The sequence below is a fragment of the Mustela lutreola genome, chromosome 3, assembly GCF_030435805.1.
Source record: "Mustela lutreola isolate mMusLut2 chromosome 3, mMusLut2.pri, whole genome shotgun sequence".
Taxonomy (NCBI): domain Eukaryota; kingdom Metazoa; phylum Chordata; class Mammalia; order Carnivora; family Mustelidae; genus Mustela; species Mustela lutreola.
Window position 1 is genome coordinate 181,897,312 of NC_081292.1, and position 23,516 is coordinate 181,920,827.

The 23,516-nt window shown below is 44.7% G+C and overlaps 1 protein-coding gene and 1 pseudogene across 7 annotated transcripts in view; one reads left to right on the forward strand and one right to left on the reverse strand.

Annotated features, from left to right (window-relative positions):
* The window catches only part of STK11IP (serine/threonine kinase 11 interacting protein), a 21,639-nt gene extending 17,407 nt beyond the window's left edge, over positions 1 to 4,232 (reverse strand). For 6 of the 7 annotated variants that reach the window (XR_009352009.1, XR_009352008.1, XR_009352007.1 and 3 more), the window contains exons 1-6: positions 4,150 to 4,232; positions 3,895 to 3,980; positions 1,227 to 1,432; positions 966 to 1,040; positions 589 to 684; positions 91 to 198 (exon numbers count right to left, since the gene is read on the reverse strand). Coding sequence is in view for 2 of the 7 variants with exons in the window: in XM_059167933.1 (XP_059023916.1) it covers positions 91 to 198; positions 589 to 684; positions 966 to 1,040; positions 1,227 to 1,432; positions 3,895 to 3,955 (546 nt within the window). In the remaining 5 variants the exon portion in view is untranslated. The other variant, XM_059167934.1, reaches the window with a different exon arrangement.
* On the forward strand, positions 3,954 to 16,325 carry LOC131827962 (UBX domain-containing protein 2B-like; annotated as a pseudogene).
* Positions 16,326 to 23,516: the final 7,191 nt, after the last annotated feature.

A 23,516-nucleotide genomic window follows, 5' to 3' on the forward strand; every position in this document is an offset into this window, starting at 1 on the left:
CAATCGGATACCTCCAGGTAGCCAGCTGGCCCTCCCTGCTAAGGGCCTCCTCCGTCTTTCCCCAAACCCCCTTCCCTCTGAGGCACTCACCAGGGAGCTGTCTAAGGAAGTCAGTGCATTGTAGCTGAAGTTGGCAGACAGCAGAGCCAACCAGGGCAGGGCAGAGCACAGGTCACCACCGCAGGCGGAGAGGAGCTCCTGAGATAGGGTGCTCCATTACCTCCACTGTCCCCTCTTCCCCATTCCAAGCCATTGTCCCCCAGCCATTCATTCATTCTTTACATACTAAACTTGGCCTGCAGAGACAGACTGAAAGCAAACCCAGGGCCCTGCCCTCAGGAGTCTGCTGTGGGGAAAATGGAGATGGACACGAGAATACTGAATATAAGATTTAAGTGTGACCATAAACATACAGACAAGTACACAGCACTCCGGCAGCGCCACAGAGGGGGCAAGAACACTGTCCAAAGGGACATGGGAGGCGGGGAAGGCTGCAGAGGGAACGTTCCCTACAGAGGAACAGCAGAGTGTGGTCCTCTACGTCGTCCCTAAGAACGGGGATCTGGGCCCAGCCCTTATCCTCCTTACCTCCAGGGCCTGGATGCTCCTGCTGCAAATCAGGGTCTCTAGCTGGGAGTAGATGCCACAGAGGCCACGGAGGCAATGAAGAGGAACACCTCGGAGCTGAGGGGGAGGGAGGGAGAGAGGAAAGAGAGAGGGAGACAGACAGAATTTCACAAAAGACAGAGGCTTCACCTCACTTCCTCCTTTTACGGGGAGGGAAAAGATGACAAAGCCAACCATGGTTGAAGGCAGTGTTAAATGAAAGAAAAGATGCTGTGCTACTGCAGAGCAGTGGACACACTCAGGCCTGGCCCACCCACCAAAGGGGGGCCCTTCTTCCCATTCCCAAAACGTTGTCTCAAACAGGGCTTTGCATGCCGGCATCCCCCAATACTCCATACCTCCAGCTGCCGAAGGGACTTGAAGGGAAAAATCTTGATGGGCCCAGGGAGGGAAGAACCAGGGATGTGGACCAGCTAAAAGAAAAAAACCTCATGTCACCGAGGCCACACACCTCCTTTCCTTGGTCTCCACCCTCACACAGCCACACACAGCTCTCACACCTTCTTGATCTGGGCCCTGCAGACTTCTCGTGCCCTTGCCCCTCCCCACCCCCAGCTCTTGGGCTCTTCCCACACCCTACACTGCTCCCACTGCAGGACCTTAAGGGAAAGAGTTTTCTGCAGCACATCAAAGAGGAACTGAAGCTGGAGGATGACAGGGGAGTCGGCGGGGTGAGAGGGCAGAGCCACAAAGCCTGTCTGGCCAGGGCCCCATGGCCCCAGATGCAGCTCGAATACATGGTTCAGCTGTTGCAGGGTGGCGGTCAACAAGCTCAGGGTGGAACAGCCGGACAAGACCACGTCACCTGCAGGGAAAGGCGGAGACAATAAGGAGAACATGACAAAGGAGTCTTTTTTTTTTTTTTTTAAGATTTTATTTATTTATTTGACAGACAGAGATCACAAGTAGGCAGAGAGACAGGAGGAAGCAGACTCCCTCCCCGCCGAGTAGAGAGCCCGATGTAAGGCTCGATCCCAGGACCCTGAGATCATGACCTAAGCCGAAGGCAGAGGCTTTAACCCACTGAGCCACCCAGGCACCCCAACAAAGGAGTCTTTCCCTTTATTCTGAGACTCTGTGACCCTGGGATACACCCACTCCCAATCCATATTGTAGAGCTCCTACTGCTGGGGTCATTCTCTCTCCTCCTTGCTCAACAGTCTTCCACAGCTCACCTCCAGCTTCACAAAAATCCTAACTCTTCAGTCTGATGACAGGAGTTTGTGTTTGCTACAGCCAACCAACTTTTTCAAATTTTCTTTCACCATCTGCTCAAGAGAGTCTGGTCTATTCAAGGTGCTGGGAACAGTAGGCTGGGTTTACAGATTCCTCATTTTCTGACACATTCCCTTCCACTCTGCCCAGTTGAGACCTTCCTCCTCTAGAAAGGCTTCTCAGTGCGTGACACAGCTGCCCTTTTATACTATAATCACTCACTTTACATAAAAGCTGGTTGGGCATTTCACTTTTTTTTTTTTTTAAGTAAATTCTGCACCCAACGTGGGACTCGAGCCCACGTTCAAGATCAAGACTTGCGTGTTTCACCGCTGAACCAGCCAAGTGTCCCACGTGTTTCATCTTTACTTCTCTGATTGCAAAAGTAATATGCACACTTACAGAAATTTTCTAACCATCCCAAAATGCATGTCATAGAGAAAAGAACCACTCGTTATAGCACTGAAGCATTATTCACCATCCTCATGTTAAAACTGCTCTCTCTAATAAGACTGTCATCTTTGAGGACATCTTTTGATCACCTTGGTACCAATCACTGCACCTAAGAAGTATAGCTATGAGGTAGGCATGGAGAAATATTTTTTTAACTTTTTTTTTTTTAAAAAACAAGGATAGAGTCAAAACATGTTACAAAAATATTACAGAGAGGTACCCTAAATTCTCCACCCAGTTTCCCCCAATGTTTACATTTTATGTAAACATTTTATGTAAACATGACACAATATCAAAGTCAGGAAACTGAAACAGTCTGTACCTATAGTTCTCTGCTACTTGTCTGGCATTGGCGTGGATTCCTGTAACCAACATCACAATCAAGATACAAAACTATGCCAGCACCATTAAAATCTCTTGCTACCTCTTATAGTCTCACACACACACACACACACACACACCATCATCCCTAACCCTGGAACACCAGATCAGATTTGTGCTGAATGAACTGATAAATCCTGCAACCTCACATGAAAGATGTTCAGATACTAGACACTAAGGCTAGACGCAGACAGGGTTCAAAGACTCTTCTCACCCTCAAAGAGCCTCCTAGTATAGAAGGGATAAAACATGTACACAGTTAATAAAACAAGTCAGAGGGTAAAACCGCTCTAAAGAGAGATTTCACAGGCACCACCAATGCAAGTACAGGCAGCGGGCAAGTGGCTAACATTAATCAGGTGGTATGTGGCAGATAACTTTTTAACCTCATTTAAACTTCACCGGAATCTCCTAAAGAGAGGCACTACTGACCACCCCTTAAAGAGATGGAAACTGGGGCTTGGAGAAGAACACTAATTGAGCTGATATAAATGGCAGTAAGTTGTTACTTCTGTCTGATCTCAAATCAAGGCTTGCTTTACCACAACGAATGTCAACCACACATTGAACAACCAGTGTGGCTCCATTGTGCCCAGGAACTGAAAGAAGAAACTGTAGTAACAACAGCTACCAGTTTTCAGCCCTTACATAGTATGCAAACATTGTCCCAAGCCCTTCACGCGGGTTAAGATTAACCCCCCACAACAACCGTTTGAGTTAAGTACAATCTTTATGCCATGTTCCTGCTGTGGAAAACTGAAGCTCAGAAAACTTAAACAACTTTGCCGCGTTTGAAAGAGTTGGGATTCCAAGCCAAGTGCATCTGACTCCAAATCTCGTGCTTTTAACTCTACTAAGGGTTTTGCCACTAGAGCAATGATTATGCCAGTCCCAAGTCTCCAGAGATTTACAGCCAAGTAAAGATCACTTTCCTCTTAGAGCATCAGAGAACGCGTTGAGGAAGTGGTACTGGAGTTGGGTCTCGAAGGATGGCTAAGGTCTGAAATGTCAAAAACAAAGGACCCTGTAAGCAAGGGCACCAAAGAATAAACTTCAGAGGAGTAAAAAAAAATAAAATAAATTTAAAAAAAAATTGACGCCAAAACCCTCCTAGCTTAAACAGCTGTAACTCTATGACTTCTAAGGCGAGAGTGTCTCTGGAAGGCAGGATGCATCCCCACCTTGCCGCAGCCCCAGATCAACCGTGTACCCACTCACCGGAATCACGCAGCAGCCCCGCGAGCCTCCACACTAGGGAGTCCCGCTGGGCGGTCGTCATGGCCACGGGACGCTGGGGGCGGAGCCTGGGAAAAGAGGAAGCGGAAGAGCCTCAAGTGGGTGGTGGTACCAAAATCCCAGGACGTCCGCGCAAACCGAGGACTCGCGGGGAGAAAAAAGTAAGAAACAGGGCGAGGAAGAGCGTCCTCCCAGGTACCCTTTCGAGAAGCGTAAGGTCTGGCCACCCACACTGACCTTCTGCGTGCTCCTCCCACCAGCTCTGCTGTCCGGCATCTATCAATAATGACCAGGAAGTCCCGCCCCGGAAGGAAGTCTGGTAGGCGGGACAACCGGAAAGCACACCGGAGCTGCCGGAAGCCACGGTCTCAGTCGTGCTTACGTGTCCGACAGAGGCGGGGACAGATTGGTGCGAACGGGGCGGTCCCTCGGCAGTTGGGCCCGCTGGGGCCGGGACTCCAGCCCGCCGTCCCGGCCCCCACCACTCCCGCCCCATTTGTGGGCCTCGCTCAGCGTGGGTCTGCTGCTCGGCTCTCCAGAGCCCCTCGAGGCCTGGGAGGAAAACCTGACTTCTTGTTTGCAGACTGGGCGTGGAAGCACAGTTTGGGGAAATGGAGTTTTCTCTGTGAGGAAAGGACTCGGCCAGAGCGAACGAAGAAGAACGCGTTCGCCATGTGAAGTTTTTTGGTGTTTGCTGGAAGAGCTGGGGCTTGCCAAGATACACCTCTGGAGTTACCCGGACACTATTACCTAATGTCCCTCCAAATCTTTGTCCTTCGCTAGTGTCAGACTCCCACTGTGATGGGTAATGTGTCACGTGTGTCCAGGCCTTTGCTTTTTGTGTTTCCTTCCATAACCCCTGAATCTAAGAATTGTTATGCCGGTTTGAAAATGAGAAAGCGGTTTCACAGAGGCTAGGTTACCTGCGAAGGTCGTTCAATTAGTAACCAGTTTAGTCAAGACTGCCAGTTTCCTGGCTCCAAGTTCCCATTGTACCTTTCACCTGGCTCCCAGTCAAAAAACGGATGTCAACTACGGAACTAAATTAGGGAAAGAAAAAGGTAGTTTCTCCTTCCCAGCAGGCTTGGTGGTAGCGCTTTCCCAACCCAGTCCCTGTCCCAAGGATCAACCCCCCGCCCGCATCCTGCCTGCTGCCCTCTGTCCAGGTTCTCCCTCCCACTCCTGCAGTGAAATAAAGCCCTCTACCAGGCAAAAAAAAAAAAAAAAAAGGTCTTGTAGCAGAATTTTATTTTCAAGGAAAGTTTTCATTTTTGTTTTTTAATAAGTGCCTTTTCTACAGAGAGAAATCAAAATGAATCATATGCCAGTTTAGAGTGGCAATATAGTTATCTTTATCTCAAATTACAAAATTGGAAGGATCTTATTTTCTACAGCCAAAATATTTGAAATGGCAATTTATGTCCCTAAACCACACAGTTCAGTGTTTATGGGATACTACGCGATCTGAGCCAAAATGAAGCGGAAGCACATGGTGACCAGCAAAGCAGTACGGGCTCAATATATTTTTGTTGAATTATTAATCCCAGAGCAGTGATGATTGTCAGTCCCTGCTTATCAGTCATCTGGAACTAGGAAGGGAGGGTTCTCCCACACCATTTCTGCCAACTCTAACCCTCTTAGGCGAGAAGAGACAATTTGTTTTCAAATTCCTGACGTTACAGAGCTTTGAAATCCGTGTCAGGAGTCGATCCAGCCGCAGATGCTGAGAAATGCTCCATTCACATGGATAGACCCTGTAGCCAGATTTGCTCTATATCACCTTGCTTACCAGAAATATGGAGCGGTACAAAGAGAGCAGCAAAGAAAGCTATAAACTATAGAGGGAGAGGAAAACATCTACTGAAAAGCAACACAGAGAAACTAAGCAGTTCTTGTTTCCAGGCCCCTTCCTGAGGCCCACTCCCCCTTCTGCCCTCAGGCTGCAGAGGCAGCCTTGGCCAGCTTCCAAAGAATTCCCAGCCCCCCCTTTTTTTGCCTTAGAGAATATCTCTGTAAATTGCTACCATAGGAACCTTGACTAAGACAAAACCTTGTTTAAAAGAATTAACATCTGAAATGGAAAAACAAAATACAACAAAAAAAAAATCCCATTGGCTGAAAGAAAAAAAAAAAGTATATACCTGGAACATTTTGAGAAATATATGAAGAAAACCAGAGAACTTTAAAGACATTAACAATGACCTAAATAAATGAAAAGTCAACATGTTCCTGATGAGAAGATTTGATATTCTAATGATGTCAATTTAATGCAATTTCCATCAAAATCCCGTTGTGGAGATTTTGGAACTTAACAAGTTGATTCTGAAATTCCTCTGGAAGACTCACATGAGCACAGCCAAAACATTTTGAGGGTGGGGAGGGTATGTGCTTTGGTGAGTGCTGTGAAGTGTGTAAACCTGGTGATTCACAGACCTGTACCCCTGGGGATAAAAATATGTTTATAAAAAATAAAAAATTAAAAAAAAAAACATTTTGAGGGTAAAAAAAGAGTAGGAGGCACTAATAGGGTCCTTGCCCTAGCAGTAGCAAAATGTCCTGTAAAGAAAGCAGCAGTAACCAGGGGAGCATGAAACTGACAAAGAGGTAGACAAAAATGGTTAGATCCGTAGAGCACAATACAGAAATAAGCATGACTATATGGATTTTTTTTTTTTGCAATACGTGATAAGTTGACTTTAATGATAAAAATAATGAGTTGTTCAGTCGTTTGAGGACAATGAGCTGTCCTAAAATCGGAAATGCTCAGCTGCACCTTCCAGGCAAACCACTAAAACCTCCCAAAGTTAATTGTGTGAGGAGAGCAGTGAATTGAAAGCAGCTGCCATTGGTAGCACCCATGACACCTTTAATTTCCCTGGGGTTGCCTCTACAAAATGCTTGTGATCAAAGACGTTAAGGAAAGGCAAGCCCGTTACCAGCTTAGGCGGCAGGGGTGCAGCTCTGGAAGGGAGGAAAGAGTCCTCATACAAGGATAACAGAGTCAGAAGCGCCCAGGTGGCTCAGTGGGTTGAGTGTCTGACTCTTGATTTCACCTCAGGTTGTGATTTCGGGGTTGAGATCCAGCCCCTCCTCGGGCTCCGTGCTAGGCTTGGAGGGAGTCTGCTTGAAATTGCCTCTCTCCTTCTGCTCCCTGCTCCCCTACTGGTGCTCTTTCTCTCCTTCTCCCTTTCTGCTTCTCCCTCTCCCTCTGCTGCTGCTCCCCCTGCTTGTGCTCTCTTTCTCTCTGCCAAATAAATAAACAAAAAAATCTTCAAAAAAAGAGACAAAGTCATCCACCAAGAGAATACAGACCTCAGAGTCCTGTCCTGCTTGTTTCTGATGCCTTCAGAGCATGCAGACCCCTAGACCGTTGTCCACAGGGGAACAGAAATAACAGCTCATTGTTAGAATAGAAGCCATCATCTTAGATCTGGACCTCACTTCTGTAGTGCCCCAGCCTCCTGCAGCAGATCCAATGATGGAGACCTAAGGATTCCTACAAAATGAAAAGTTCACACCTGAAATTGAGTTGTAGGGAGGGTGAAATTGGATGATCTACTTGTTTCATTAACTAGGTATCTTCATGGAGTGGGGGGGTGGGGGGACGGGGCAAGTGGAAAAGAATGAAGAGGTGTGAATATCACCTACAAAAATAGAGTTGTGTTAAGGAGTCTGCCCTTGAGCGGCATCTCTGTGCCTGGTACAGACGGCACCAGGACCCAGTGGTCAAAGGCAGCAATCTCACTATGTAAGTTTCCACACATTGATTCTCTTGGCTCTGCTACCAGACCTAACCGCAAAAGACTGCCCAGGAGGGGCGCCTGGGTGGCTCAGTGGGTTAAGCCGGTGCCTTCGGCTCAGGTCATGGTCTCGGAGTCCTGGGATCGAGTCCCACATCGGGCTCTCTGCTGAAAGCCTGCTTCCCTCTCTCTCTCTCTCTGCCTGCCTCTCCATCTACTTGTGATTTCTCTCTGTCAAATAAATAAATAAAATCTTTAAAAAAAAAAAAAAAAAAAAGACTGCCCAGGAATTGGCCCGGTTACCAGAATCAAACATATGGAACAAATCAGCAGCATTACAGGAGGTCTGGCATGAGAACGCTGCGTTAGACCGTGACCAAGCGAGCCCATCAGAGCCTGGTTCCAGGAGAGACTGAACACAAGGCACACAAAGGGAAAGCCAGAAGGCAAAAGCCAAACTCAGCTCAGGATGAGAGAAGCCAGGGCCTGAGAATGGCTGCCTGAGAAGGCAGCAACAAAATAACAGTATCGCAGTGACCCAGCAACTGCTCAGAAAGCCCAGCCTAGGGAATTTTGCAGTTCTGCAGAAAATGAACTGAGGGAGTCCCTGAGCCGCATTGTAGTAAACCCAAGGTGGCCTGAAAGTGCCTTTAAGTCTTTTCATTGTCTCTCCTGGAAACTGCTGGGACCATATGAGAAGGTTTCAGAAGTGTTGCAAGGAAGATGGGAACCTTGTGGTTAAAGGAAGAGATGAACCAAAAGCTATGTCCCTCATTCAAGCCGCTTGGCAAAGTACAGAAGCTGGCTGGGGGAAGAGGAAGGGAGGCAGCTGAGAGAAGAGAGGAAAGCAGGCAGGATCCCAGAGAGGAAGAAAACATTCGTTTCAGCATAACTTCCCAGAAGCCCTGTGGGCAAAGTTGGGTACATATGTGACACGTGTCTTCCATCCCAATTCTTGCTGCACACAGGGCTGGAGAGGAGAGGGCCACGGTCCCCAGCAGGGGAGCCAGCTGCAAGTGCATTAGCCTAAGACCTGCAGCGGGGGACAAGGAAAACCAAGAAAAGTGAGATCAAAGGGCTTCGGGTATCCAGGACCTGGGGAAGGGGAAAGGCAGTGACTGCTTTGCAATCTCAGAGCCTGGGTGGAACGTCAAAGAGTGAGAACAGCCTTTCCTTCCCTCATTCGTTCCACAAATATTGGCAAAGCCCTGACTGTGTCTCAGATCCTGTGCTGGATTCCCAGTAAATAAAGGAGACAACAGTATGGCTCTTGTTCTCCAGAAGCTGGCAGTGAGGTAGAGGGACAGACACCAACAATCACATTTCAACATTGTGTTCACTTCCTATTGTTGCTGTAACAAATTACACCCAACTTAGCTGCTTAATACAGTCCACATTTGTTATCTTACAGTTCTCAAGGTCAGCAGTCCAAAATGGATCTCACTGGGCTAAAATAAAGGTGTGGGCAGGGCTATGTTCATTTTTGGAGATTCTAGGCCAGAAATCTGTTTCTTATCTTTTCCAGCTTAAAGGGGCTGCCCACTTCCTTGGCCCCCTTTCTATCCTCACCCCCAGCAGTGACCAGTTGGGTTTTTCATCACATCAATCCCTCTGACACTAATTCTTCTTCCTCCCTCTTCCACATTTAAAGACCCTTGTGATTACGACGTAGAGCCCACCCAGATAATCCAGGACAATCTCCATATTGTAAGGTGGAGCTGTTGGGCAACTGTAACCACATCTGGATTCTTAATTCTCCCTTGGTATCTAGCATAACATTTGCACAGCTTCCCGGGATGAGAACACTGACCTCCCGGAGGAAGGGACGAGACCATTATTCTGCCCGCCACCAACACTGGTGTTATGGTGGAGAGAGGCCAGTGGGAGATGGTTCCGGTCCCAGATTACAGACGGAATACAAGCTGCAGCCTTTCCTTCCCATCCCAGCTGGTTAGAAGGGAAAACTTAAAAAAGATAGAAAAATAAGTAATACAGGGGCACCTGACTGGCTCAGTCAGTAGAGCATAGGACTCTTGATCTCAAGGTGGTAAATTCGAGCCCTACGTTGGGTGTGGAGATTACTTAAAAATAAAATCTTTTTTAAAAAAAAAGTAATATAAATTCATAATCACCCTGGACAACAAGGAGAGCCCTCGGTGGAGCCTGAACCCTGAGAATTCCGAGAGCTCGTTGGCAGGTGGGAACTGGTCAGAGAAGAAAACCACAGCCCAAAATGTGCAGAGCTATAGATTGACCACCACAGGAGTTCAAAACAGCACCGAAATCAATCCAGGCTCAAAGAGGGTGGAACCTGGGGGCTTTGGGGCTCAGAAGTCACCGACAAGGCACTAATGACTCAGGATGTCACGACAGGCACCATCAAGCATGTTAACCACGCCACACACTCCCCCTTCTAGTCTCCTGGGGCTGAGAAACTCCAGCAAGATTACCTGCCTCCGGGTGAGAGCAGTGGTTAGGAGATCATTAGGTGAAAGGAAGGACAGCAGTGGTCCTGATGGCTGATGACACCGAAGAGGAAAGGGAAGCACCGTTTGCAGAAGACGAGCAGCCCAAATACCCGCCATCGTGATATGCCCCCCGCCAGCTATTGACAACATAGCACCATCACACCAAGACTGGTCGCATCCCCCTTTTGTTAAGGAGCATAGACATGGAGAGCACAAACGGTCTCACGGGAAATCTCAGATAAAAGCTGAGCTTCTAAGGAGCAATTACCAAACACAAGAAGAAAATCAACATCTTGAAAGAGCTATCAAATCCAGCGTTGAGAAGAACTTTTGCCCAGTGAAATAGCTCATAGAGCAAGAACAAGTCTTCAGAATAATTATAACATTCTTGGAGGCAAAGGATAACACATGCATTTAAAAAAAAAAAAAAAAACTGAAAAACTGAACATGCCTACAAAACAACAAAAACCCCTCAATAGAACACCCCAAATGGACACTGTTTTTATATCACACAGTACAAGGCAAAATGCGAACATGATTATTCATGTACTCATTTCATATTCAAAATATGAAAAATTGAGCGTGATTATGAAACAAAAACCCTCCAACGGAACAACCAAAATGAGCAATATGTTTTTGTATCACACAGCACAGGACAAAATATAAACATAATTGTTCATTATATATTTCGTGTTGAAAATAGGAAAACGTGAGCATGATTATGAGACAACAAAAACCCCTCAACAGAGCAACCAAAATGGGCAAGATGTTTTTGTACCACACAGTACAAGACAAAATAAGGAAAATATTTATTGAAAAGAAAATCTAAGATATATGGAGGACCAATTTAAAACTTGCAATATCAGCTAATAAGAGTTCTGAAGTAGGGGCACCTGGGTGGTTCAGTGGCTTAAGCCTCTGCCTTAAGGCTCAGGTCATGATCTCAGGGTCCTGGGATTGAGCCCCATATCAAGCTCTCTGCTCAGCAGGGAGCCTGCTTCTCCCTCTCTCTCTCCCCCTGCCTCTCTGCCTACTTGTGATCTCTCTCTGTCAAATAAATAAACAAAATCTTAAAAAGAAAAAAGGGGCTCTGAAGTAGATGGGTGGCTGGGTGGCTTAATTGGTTAAATGTCTGCCTTCAGCTCAGGTCATGATCCCAGGGTCCTGGGATCTAGCCCCATGTTGCGAGCCCCATGTTGGCCTCCATGCTCAGTGGGGACTCTGCTTCTCCCTCTCCCTCTGCTCCTTCCCCTCACTCTCTCTTCCTCTCAAATACATAAATAAAATCTTTTTTTTTAAGAGCTCTGAAGTAGAAAATACAATATAAGAGGAAGTTTTTATTTTTTTTATTTAATTTTTTTAAATCAATTAACTCAACTATAGTGTAGTATTAGTTTCAGACGTAGAGTTCAGTGATTCATCAGTTTTATATAACACCCGGTACTCATTACATCCCATGGTCTCCTTAATGCCCATCACCCAATTACCCCAATCCCTCCCCTCCCCTCCTCTCCATCAACCCTCAGTTTGTTTCCCTTGCTTTTTTTTTTTTTCCCCTAGATTTTATTTATTTGTTTGACAGAGAGAGTGCGCAAGAAGGGGGAGTGGCAGGCAGAGGGAGAGGGAGAAGCAAACTCCAGCTCAGCAGAGTCCAAGTTGGGGCGCATTCCAGGACCCTGGGATCACAAACTGAGCTGAAGGCAGATGCTTCAATGACTGTGCCACCTGGGAGCTCCTCTCAGTTTGTTTCCTATACTTCAGAGTCTCTTACTATTTCTTTCCCCCTCTGATGTCTTCTTGTTTTATTTTTCCCTCCCTTCCCTTATGATCCTCTATTTCTTAAATTCCACAGATGAGTGAAATAATATAATTGTCTTTCTCTAACTGACTTACTTTGCTTAGCACAGACCCTCTAGTTCCACCCACGTCATTGCAAATGGCAAGATTTCATTTTTGATGGCTGAGTAGTATTCCATTGTATATACACACCACATCTTCTTTATCCATTCATCTGTTGATGGACATCTGGGCTCTTTCCACAGTTTGGCTATTGTGGACATTGATGCTATAAACATTGGGGTGCAGGTGCCCCTTCAGATCACTACATTTGTATCTTTGGGGTAAATACCCAGTAGTGCAATTGTTGGGTCGTAGGGTAGCTCTGTTTCCAACTTTTTGGGGAACCTCCATACTGTTTTCCAGAGTAGCTGCACCAACTTGCATTCCTATCAACAACGTAAGAGGATTCCCCTTTCTTCATATCCTCTCCAACATTTGTTGTTTCCTAACTTGTTAATTTTAGCTATTCTGACGTGTGAGGTGGTATCTCAGGGGGTTTTGATTTGTACTTCCCTGATGCCAAGTGACATTGAGTGTTTTTTCATGCATCTATTGACCATTTGTACATCTTCTTTGGAGAAATGTCTTCTGCCCATTTCTTTATTGGATTATTTGTTCTTTGGGTGTTGAGTTTAACAAATTCTTTACAGATTTTTGGATACTAGCCATTTATCTGATAAGACATTTGCAAATATTTTCTCCCATTCTGTTGGTTGCCTTTTGGTTTTGTCGACTGTTTCCTTTGTTGTGCAAAGCTTTTTATCCTGATGAAGTCCTAATAGTTCATTTTTGCCTTCATGTCCCTTGCCTTTGGAGACATGTCTAACAAGAAGTTGCAGCAGCCAAGATCACAGAGGTTGCTGCCTATGCTCTCCTCTAGGATTTTGATGGATTCCTGTCTCACATTTAGGTCTTTCATCCATTTTAAGTCTATTTTTGTGTGTGGTGTAAGAAAATGGTCCAGTTTCATTCTTCTGCATGTGGCGGTCCAGTCATCTCAACACCGTTTGTTGAAGAGACTGTTTTTTTCCCATTGGATATTCTTTCCTGCTTTGTCAAAGATAAGTTGACCATAGAGTTGAGGATTCATTTCTGGCTTCTCTGTTCTGTTACACTGATCTATGTGTCTGTTTTTGTGCCAGTACCATACTGTCTTGATGATCACAGCTTTGTAAATAGAGCTTGAAGTCCAGAACTGTGATGCCACCAGCTTTGGATTTTTATTTCAACCTTCTTTTACCTATTTGGGGTCTTTATGGTTCCATACAAGTTTTAGGATTATTTGTTCCAGCTCTGTGAAAATGTCGATGGTATGTTGCTAGGGATTGTATTGAATGTGTAGATTGCTCTGGGAAGCATAGACATTTTAACAATATTTGTTCTTCCAATCCAGGAGCATGGAATGTTTTTCCATTTCTTTGTGTCTTCTTCAATTTCTTTCATAAGTGTTCTGTAGTTTTCAGAGTACAGATCCTTTACATGTTTGGTTAGGTTTATTCCCAGGTATCTTACAGTTTTTGGTGAAATAGGATTGGTTCCTTAATTGCTCTTTTTTCTGTCTCATTGTTAGTGTACAGAAATGCAACTGATTCTATATCCTGCCATTTTTCTGAATTCCTATGAGTTCTAGTAATGCTGGGGTGGAGTCTCTTGGTTTTTCCACATAAGGTATCATGTCATCTTCAAAGAGTGAGAGTTCAACTTTTTCTTTGCTGATTTGGATGCCTTTTATTTCTTTTCATTGTCTGATTTCTGATGCTAGGACTTCTAATACTATGTTGAACAGCAGTGGTGATAGTGGACATCCCTGTCCTGTTCCTGAACTTAGGGGAGAAGCTCTCAGTTTTTCCCCATTGAGAATGATACTTGCTGTGGGTTTTTTGTGTATGGCTTTTATGATATTGAGGTATATTCCCTCTATCTCTACACTGTGGAGAGTTGTAATCAAGAAAGGATGCTGTACTAACTGCTTTTTCTGCTTCTATTGAGAAGATCATACAGTTCTTGTCCATTCTTTATTAATATAGTGCATCACATTGATTGAGTTGTAGATGTTGAACCACTCTTGCAGCCCAGGAATAAATCCCACCTGGTCGTGGTGAATAATCTTCTTAAAGTACTGTGGATCCTACTGGCTAGCATCTTGATGAGAATTTTTGCATCTGTGTTCATCAGGGATATGGATCTGTAATTGTGAGAGGAAGTTTTACTCAAATAAATAAAAGAGGGAAATGTGCCAGGAAGAAAAAACCATGAACCCTTCAAATGCCAATCAGGATCTTTTTATAAAAGCAACATGCAGATCTATTGTGACAGTGGTAGATGCCAGGAATGAAGGAAACCCTGGCAATTTCCAGTGGGTGTGGGGGGAGATGAACTAAAAAGTTATGACCATTGTTTTGACAGGAAGTCTCTCACTGAAAAGCAGAGGCAAGAAAAAAGAAGGGAGAGAATTTTTAAAGTTCAGAGGAAAAATCTCTCTCTCTCTTTTTTTTTAATGAAAAGTGGCCTTTATTTTTTATTTTTTAACATATTTTTAAAGAGGCTCTATGCCCAATCTGGGGCTCGAACTCACAACCCCAAGATCAAGAGTTGCATGCTCTACCAACTGAACTCACCAGATGCCCCAAGAGGAAAAATCTCTTTGAATCTAGAATTACGTACACAGCCCAAACATGATTCAAGCATGAAAATAGAAAGACTTGGGGCGCCTGGGTGGCTCAGTGGGTTAAAGCCTCTGCCTTCAGCCCAGGTCATGATCCCAGTGTCCTGGGATCGAGCCCCACATCGAGCCTGCTTCCTCTTCTCTCTCTCTCTGCCTGCCTCTCTGCCTACTTGTGATCTCTGTCTGTCAAATAAATAAATAAAATCTTTAAAAAAAAAAAAAAGAAAGAAAGAAAGAAAAGAAAAAGACTTTTTCAGTTGGGAGTGGACTCCGGAAGTTTAACATTTAGAGACTTACTGTGAAGTAAATATAAAGGAGGGTAGATCAGCACTAAGAGAAAAATGAATCTGAGAGGAAGAAGTGAGGAAGCAAACAGCAATGGTAAGCAAAAATTTTAGTAAATTCATTCAAACTAAAAAGTAGGAAAAAATAGGCATGCAGACCCACACAGGAGGGAGGGAGTTAAAAAAAGAAAGAAACGATAAGATTGGAGGAGTTGGCTAGAGAGGGCTGGAGGGTAAGAGAGGACGTCTACAGGGCCAAGCCCCCCCACCACAACACACAAGATTTGCAGAATTTTTTTTTTTTTTTTTTTTTTTTAAAGATTTTATTTATTTATTTGACAGAGAGAAACCACAAGTAGGCAGAGAGGCAGGCAGAGAGAGAGAGAGAGAGAGGAGGAAGCAGGCTCCCCGCCGAGCAGTGAGCCCGATGCGGGACTCGATCCCAGGACCCTGAGATCATGACCTGAGCCGAAGGCAGCGGCTTAACCACTGAGCCACCCAGGCACCCAGAATTTTTTTTTCTTAAGTAGGCTTCACACCCAAAGTGGAGCTTGAAAGCAAGACCCTGAAGTCAAGAGTCACATGTTCTACTGAGTAAGCCAGCCAGGGCCCCCAGAATTTATAGAATGTAATAAGAGGGTAAAGACCTGGAGCACCCGGGTGGCTTAGTTGGTCAAGCATCAGACTCTTGATCTCAGCTCAAGTCTTGATCTCAGTGTTGTGAGTTTGAGCCCCACACTGGGCTCCACACTGGGCATGGAGTCTACTTAAAAAAACAAAAAAAAAAGTGAAGACTAAAAATAAGAAACCTGAAAACAACCAAAGTGATGATGTATCAAGAAATAAATTGGCCTGGGCAGAATTAGTTAAAAATGAAATGAAAGGCAAATCTTCCAAATGCGACAGGCCTACAGTTACAGTCTTTAAAAGCGCATGCACACCACCGCGAAGGTTTCCTGCTCTTAGAGATATATTCCCTTGGCTGAGGTGCTCACCACCACATCACTGACTGTAAGGGTCTACGAAAGTGAACACAAGTGCAGAGGATCACATGTAATTCAAACTTCAACTGGAAAAATTGGGAGTGACCTTTTCAAAGAGACAAGGGAACATGGGACTGTCCCTCTAAATGAAGCTACAAGAACTTTGAGTGATGACAAATTAAAGTCATTTGCATGTAGAGGGGACAGAGTGGGGCATTCCTTTCGTAGGCAGTCTCAGTACATCTATGGAGAAAATCAGCCACAAGATGTTCAGATTTTGCTTACAACAGTTTCAGCAACAGCTTGTGTTTAGATGATGAGGAGTCAAAACCATACAATGACCCAACAAATGCTGAATTTCTGGAATCTGTTAAGAGAAGGGTGACTCTGCATGTATGCCTGAAATCCAGCAACTTATATTAGAAATCCTTTAACATGACATTACTGGTGGCAGAATATTTCCAAAAAGAGACTCCCCTCAAACTTCAGTGACTGGCTTGTGATGGCCAAGTGAATTTGGGTATGGAGGATCGTCAAGGTCAAGTATACTGAAAACCTAGAATAAGGTTCAGGGCTTTTAATGGAGAAAGGCAAAAACTTGGAAGCCTTACCCCTGAAAGAGCACACCTTCCTCCCCAGAAGTCGAGGAGAAGTCACTACTTAATGTAGCTGTGCTTATTCATGATTCAGGGGCAACAATAAAAATTCAAACCCGGGCGCCTGGCTGCCTCCATCAGTAGACAATGCGACTCTTGATTTCAGGATCATGAGTTTGAGCCCTACGTTGAGCATAGAGATCACTTAAAAAAAGTTTTCAAACCCTGTTAGCCAATAACAGTCATTTGATACAAAGATTCAATAGTGTTGAATCCCCAGGTTCCTGGATGTTGGGGACTTTTTTGTACAGTCTTGTCCCAAATTTGCAACTTATAAGACTTTATTCTTGGGACTTCATTTCCAGAGAGCTGATGAAAAGCCTACCACAAGAAGCAGATATTCTTTATACAGACAATCCTGGAACATCATGAGGGTTGGGGTGCTGACCCTTCCCCCCACAGTTGAAAATCTATGTATAACTTTGACTTTCCCACTTTCCCCAAACTTAACTACTAATAACGTATTGTTGACCAGAGCCTTAATGATAACATAAAGTTGATGATCATGTATTTTGTATGCTATATGTAGTATATACTGTATTCTTTTTCATAAATCTGAAGAAAAAAATTGTTGATAAGAAAATCATAAGGAGGAGCGCCTGGGTGGCTCAGTTATTAAGCGTCTGCCTTTGGCTCAGGTCATGATCCCAGGGTCCTAGGATCGAGTCCCACATCGGGTTCCCTGCTCAGCGGGAAGCCTGCTTCTCTTTCTCCCACTCCCCCTGTTTGTGTTCCCTCTCTCATTCTGTCTGTGTCGAATAAATAAGTAAAATCTTAAAAAAAAATCATAAAGAAAAGAAAATAGATTTACAATACTGCACTGTGTTTATCAGGAAAAATCTATGTATGAATGGACTCTCATAGTTCAAACCCATGTTGTTCAAGGATCAACTATACTATGATGTTTGAGCAACTAAAATAATATTGCTCTTATCCATGAAGCAGAAGGTAGGAAGGATTATGTGCCATTTTAATATAATAAAATACTTCCAGCATTAAAACAATCAAATTATTTTTATTACTTAAATACATTTTAATACTTAAATACATTAAATACATTTTATACATACGTACATTTTGGTCCTATTCTGTCTTCCAGCCTGAGTATAGATAATATTGGACTAGAGATGGATCTTGAGATTACTGTGTTTGAGTTTTTAGTTGCAGGGCCGGCTTATGGTGATAGCATTTTTTTTTATTTTTTTTAGTAAACTCTACACCTAACATAGGGCTCAAATTCATGACCCCACGATCAAGAGTGTCACGCTGTACTGACTGAACTAGCCAGGTGTCCCATGGTGATTGATAGCTTTTAAATATCGAGTCAACCCAATCTGTTACATTCTCAGTATTAAGGTAATAACACTTATTTGCAGAAAAAGGGAACAAAACCCCCGTTTTGATGAATGCATTTGGTAGAATTTGCACTAAACTTCCTTGGTGCTTCATTGATCAACAGCCATTAAGAAATCGTTTTATGAAATTAAGTTGAAAGTTTTTCTGTGCTATATACTGGAGAGTACCTATATTCTGATTTTGAAATAGTCTGATCATATAATAATTATTTCTCTCGTTTAGATTCTTTAAAAAGATTTTACTTATTATTTAATTGAGAGAGAGAGCATGAGCAGTGGGAGTAGCAGGCAGAGGGAGAATCAGACCCCCTGCTGAGGAGGGAGTGCAACACAGGACTCAGTCCCAGGACCCTGAGATCATGACCCAAGCAGAAGGCAGATGCTCAGCTGACAGCCACGTGGGAGCCCCTTCTGTTTAGTTTTTATACATCCTTTTTACTTATCAACTTAGCTACATTACTAGTATCAAAAATACAGTTTGGCATTGTATTTTATAGAGCTGTGATCATCATAAACCAGAAATAAAAGGACACAAATGTCAGCAGTTCTTGAGAAGATGTGATAAAGAACACTTGATTTTTATTTATTTATTTTTTAAGGTTTTATTTTTACTTTTTTTTAAAGATTTATTTATTAGGCGCCTGGGTGGCTCAGTGGGTTAAGACTCTGCCTTCGGCTCAGGTCATGATCTCAGGGTCCTGGGATCGAGTCCCGCATCGAGCTCTCTGCTTGGCGGGGAGCCTGCCCCCCGCCCCCACCTCTGCGTACTTGTGATCTCTCTCTCTCTCTGTGTCAAATAAATAAATAAAATTTTGAAATAAATAAATAAAATGGAGTTATTAGGGTGCCTGAGGGTGGCTCACGGGTAAGCGTCTGCCTTCCGTTCAGGTTGTGATCCCAGGATCCTGGAATCAAATCCCGCATCAGGCTCCCTGCTCAGTGGGGGGTCTGATTCTCCCTGTGCCTGCTACTCCCACTGCTCATACTCTCTCTCTTCCTGTGTCAAATAAACAAATAAAATCTTTAAAAAATAAAATGGAGTCATTCCAGTCTCTCCCAGAGCCTGTCCTTATCACATCCATTTATTCACTCAACACAGGGGGACCCCCAATTTCTAGAGGACCCACTTTATACACTGAAAACTGTTGTAACTGCTCAGTATATTCTATTCCAGGACAAAATTAGTGTAGAATCTCATGAATGTTTTTTCTGTTAGACACACCGGATCTAAGGACTGACAGCATGTTTGCATTTCTGCTGAAGCCAAGCAGTTCGTGGGCGAGGCCAGCTGCATCAGGAACAACAGAAATGCTTTTTCTTCTTCCCAGATATGACTTCATCTTCGGTCTCTACCCCTCATTAATAATAAAGTAATAGTTTCCTATCACTGCTATAACAGAGTACTACAAGTTTAGTGCCTTAAAAGAACACAGATTTTCAATCTTACAGTTCTATACGTGAGAAGTCCACCGTGGGTGTTGCTGGACTAAAATCAAGGTGGCAGGGATGCCTGGGTGGCTCAGCCAGGTCAGCGTCTGACTTCAGCTCAGGTCACATGATCCCCAGGTCCTGGGATAGAGTCTCCAGTCAGCATCCTTGCTCAACAGAGAGGCTGCTTCCACTCTATCCCTCGCCACCGCCTGCCCCTCCCCCTGCTTGTGCTTTCTCTGACAAATCTTAAAAAATAAAATCAAGGTGACAGTGGGGTCGCATTTTTCTCAGGAGGCTGTAGGGGAGAATCACTTCCTTACCTTTCCAGCTTCTAGAGCCTGCCTGCATTTCTTGGCTTGTAGCCCCCTTTTTACACCATTCAGACCCCCCCCCCATAATCCTATCTCTCTGCAACAGCCAGGGAAATTTCTCTGTGTTTATGGGCTCCTGTGACTAGATTGGCCCACTGGACAATCCAGGATTATCGCCCCATCTTAAATCTGTAGGAACCTCAATCCCACCTGCAAAGTTGAGGGGTCTTTACCATGTTAATTAACACATCACAGCTTCCTTCTGGTTGCTCCAGGGAAAACCTGTCCTTCGCCTCTTCCAGTTTGCAGAGGCAGCTGGCATCCCTTGGCTCAAGGCCATATCATGGCAATCTCTGCTTCTGGTTTTAAATCTTTTACAGTTTTGATTCTCTTGCTTCCCTCTTACAAGGACCCTTGTGATCACACTTTTTAAAGATGTATTTATCAGGGCGCCTGGGTGGCTCAGCGGGTTAAAGCCTCTGCCTTCAGCCCAGGTCATGATCCCAGAGTCCTGGGATCGAGCCCCGCATCGGGCTCTCTGCTCAGTGCAGAGCCTGCTTCTCTCTCTCTCTCTCTGCTTGCCTCTCTGCCTACTTGTGTTCTCTGTCAAATAAATAAGTAAAATCTTTAAAGATGTATTTATCTATTTCAGAGAGAGGGAGGGGGCAGAGGGAGAGAGAGAATCCCCTGCAGGCTCCTTGCTGAGCACGGAGCCCAATATGGAGGTTATCTCTCTCCACCCCAAGATCATGACCTGGGCAGAAATCAACCAACTGAGGCAGCCAGGCTCCCCTCCTTGTGATTATGTTTAGCTCACCCAGATGATCCAGAATGATCTCCTCATCTCAAAATGTTGGATTTCATCATATCTGCAAAGTCCCCTTTATCATATAAGGTTAACTATTCACAGATTTGGGGGTTAGGACATGAACATTTTTGGAGGGACATTATTCTGCCTGCCATAGCCGACCTTTGCCCCCAAAGTCTGCATCCAACCCATATAAACGCATCCCATCCAAAGGTGCTCAAAAGCCTCAACCCATGACAACATCAACTCAAAGTCTAAAATTTTATCAGAATCTCACCATTGGGGTGCCTGGGGGGCTCAGTCTGTTGGGTGGCTGCCTTCAGCTCAGTGATCCCAGGGTTCTGGGATCGAGCCCCACATGGGGCTCCCTACTTCATTAGGGGTCTGCTTCTCCCTCTCCCTCTGTCCCTCCCCTACTCCCTGATCTTGTTCCCTCTCTCATTCAAATAAATAAATAAAATCTTAAAAAAAAAAAAGATCTCACCACCTCGAAAGTCCCAAATCTCACTATTTACATTACTTGACATTTGGTGAGGATTTGGGTATGATTCCTGGGGCACAGTTGCTCTCCCTCTGTGCACTTGCAAACCTACAAAACAAGTTCTCAGCTCCCAGATATAAGAGTAAGACAGTTCTAGATTAATAGTCACAGATATTCCCATTTAAAAAGCAGAAAATGGAATGAACGAAGGAGCCACCAATGTCCCAAGCAATGTAGAAACCCAGCCAGGCAGGCAGCATTCATTAGCCTTTAAGGCCTGGGAATAATCTGTGGCTCCTGGCTCCATCCTATGGGCCTGGAAACTCCGCAGCAGAGCAGGCTTCCCTTTCCCACGAGAGGCACCACGCATTTGCAGCTGACGCGTTTTATCAGCTGGTTTCCTGCCTGTAGATGAGCAGTTCTTTCGCACCTGCTGTGGAGTGTTCTGGTCTTAAATCATCTTCGTAAGTTCTTTTTAGTGAATTCCTGCACTCACTGTAACTTTTAAAAATGTGTAATCCGGGGCGCCTGGGTGGCTCAGTGGATTAAGCCCTCTGCCTTCGGCTCAGGTCATGATCCCAGAGTCCTGGGATCAAGCCCCGCATCAGGCTCTCTGCTCAGTGGGGTGCGGTGCCTGCTTCCTCCTTCCTCTCTCTCTGCCTGCCTCTCTGCCTACTTGTGATCTCTGTCTGTCAAATAAATAAATAAATAATCTTTCCAAAAAAAAAATGTGTAATCAGGGTGCCTGGGTGGCTCAGTTGGGTAAACGTCTGCCTTCAGTTCAGGTCATGATCCTGAAGTCCTTGGTTCTAGTCCCATGTCATCTCCCTGCTCAGCAGGGGTGTCTGCTTCTCCCTCTCCCTCTGCCTGCTGCTCCCCCTGCTTGTGCTCTCTTGCTCTCTCTCTGCAAATAAATAAATAAAATCTTAAAAAAAGTATAATCATCTCAAGAAAGATTATGTCACAATGAGCAGAAAGACAGCCATGGGTGAGGTCAGTCATTTTGCATCTGCTTATCAATAAAGAATGTTGTTGGGGGAAAAAAAAGGATAAGACTTTCAGAGATTGGAAGTGACTGGGCAAAAAAAAAAAAAAAAAAAAGACGGCGAGGTTAGGTGGGGGACGCGTGGGTGGCTCAGTCATTAAGCATCTGCTTTTGGCTCAGGTCATGGTCTCAGGGTCCTGGGTTGGAGCCCCCTACCAATCAGGCTCCCTGCTCAGCGGGGAGTCTGCCCCTCCCTCGTGTTTGTGCTCTTTTGCTCATGTTTGCACTCTCTCTCAAATAAATGAAATCTTTTTTAAAAAATGACAGAAAGAAAGAAATTGCCATCTTCACAAGTGTCCTGGGGCTGGATTGTCTTCCTTATCAATGGACACATTTTCATCTCCTCACCGGGGCAAATTTGAAGAAGAGTGGTGAGGAGAGGCCACGCGACCACGTATTCTAGAGGCGGAACCAGACTTCTGGAGTCCCAATCCTGGCTCTACCACTTATTAGGGATGTGACTCTGGGTAAATTATTTAATCTCTCTGTAACTCAGTTTTCTCATCTGTGCAATGGGTATGGCATCGGTGCATGCCTCATAGGATAGTTATGAGGATTGCATGCACTTTTACTTGTAACCTATCCGGCACATAGTAAGTTCTGTATATGTGTTTGTTATCTAAATACTTAAATTAACAAAAGAAGATTATTTGGCATGGGGTGCATGATTTTGAAGAAAAAAAAAAAAGGTAAAAGGTAATAAGGGATAGAAATAAAAATCAAAGAAAGCCCCCAGAACATAAAGTAAAAGAGTTTCAGTACAATGTATAAGGCATGGTACCATTTGTGGGGCGGAATCTATTTCTACAAGGTATGTGTCTGTACGTAAACTCACAGCAATGTGTCTGGCAGGATATTTAGCTCTCTAGAGGGGGCAGTCAGACGAGGAGAGCCTCTGCGTTATTTTCCACAGCTGAATGGTTACCATGAGAACATATCTATGTGTTCTTTGTTTTTTGGGTTTTTGGGTTTTTTTTGTTGTTGTTTGTTTGTTTTTTGTTTTGCAAATCAACGTTCAAGAACAAAGCCCCCAGGAAGCAATGAGGAAGAGTGGCCAGGTCGCCATCTGGGAGTGAAGAGAAGTCACAGAATAGATGACATCAGAATTGGATCTTCAAGGAGGCATCGCCTGAGGAAAAGAGACTGCTGAAGCCAGGGCAGCCAGAGAAGAAAATGATGTGTTTGAGGAAGGATCGGAATTTATCTGAGCAGAGTTTTGGCCCGTGTAGTTGGGCTGGGAGAGGAAGGGAGGGACAGGTCTGAGACTGGGCTGTGGGGATGGGTTTAGGGTCGGTTGGGAAGGGCTGCTAGACACACAGAGGGGGTTGAACTTTGTGGAGACGACTTTTTAAACCGCTGTGGGGCATGATTACAAAAGAAGTATCCTTTGGCAGCCAGGTGGCAAGTGGACCAGACAGGTAGGGAATGGTTGCTTGGGGACTGGTTAAGGAGACTGCTGCACTGCCCCTGGAGAATTGCCCCGCAAATGACAGAACAGGGTCTGCAGGTGACAGAATAGGGTCTGTACGTGACAGAAT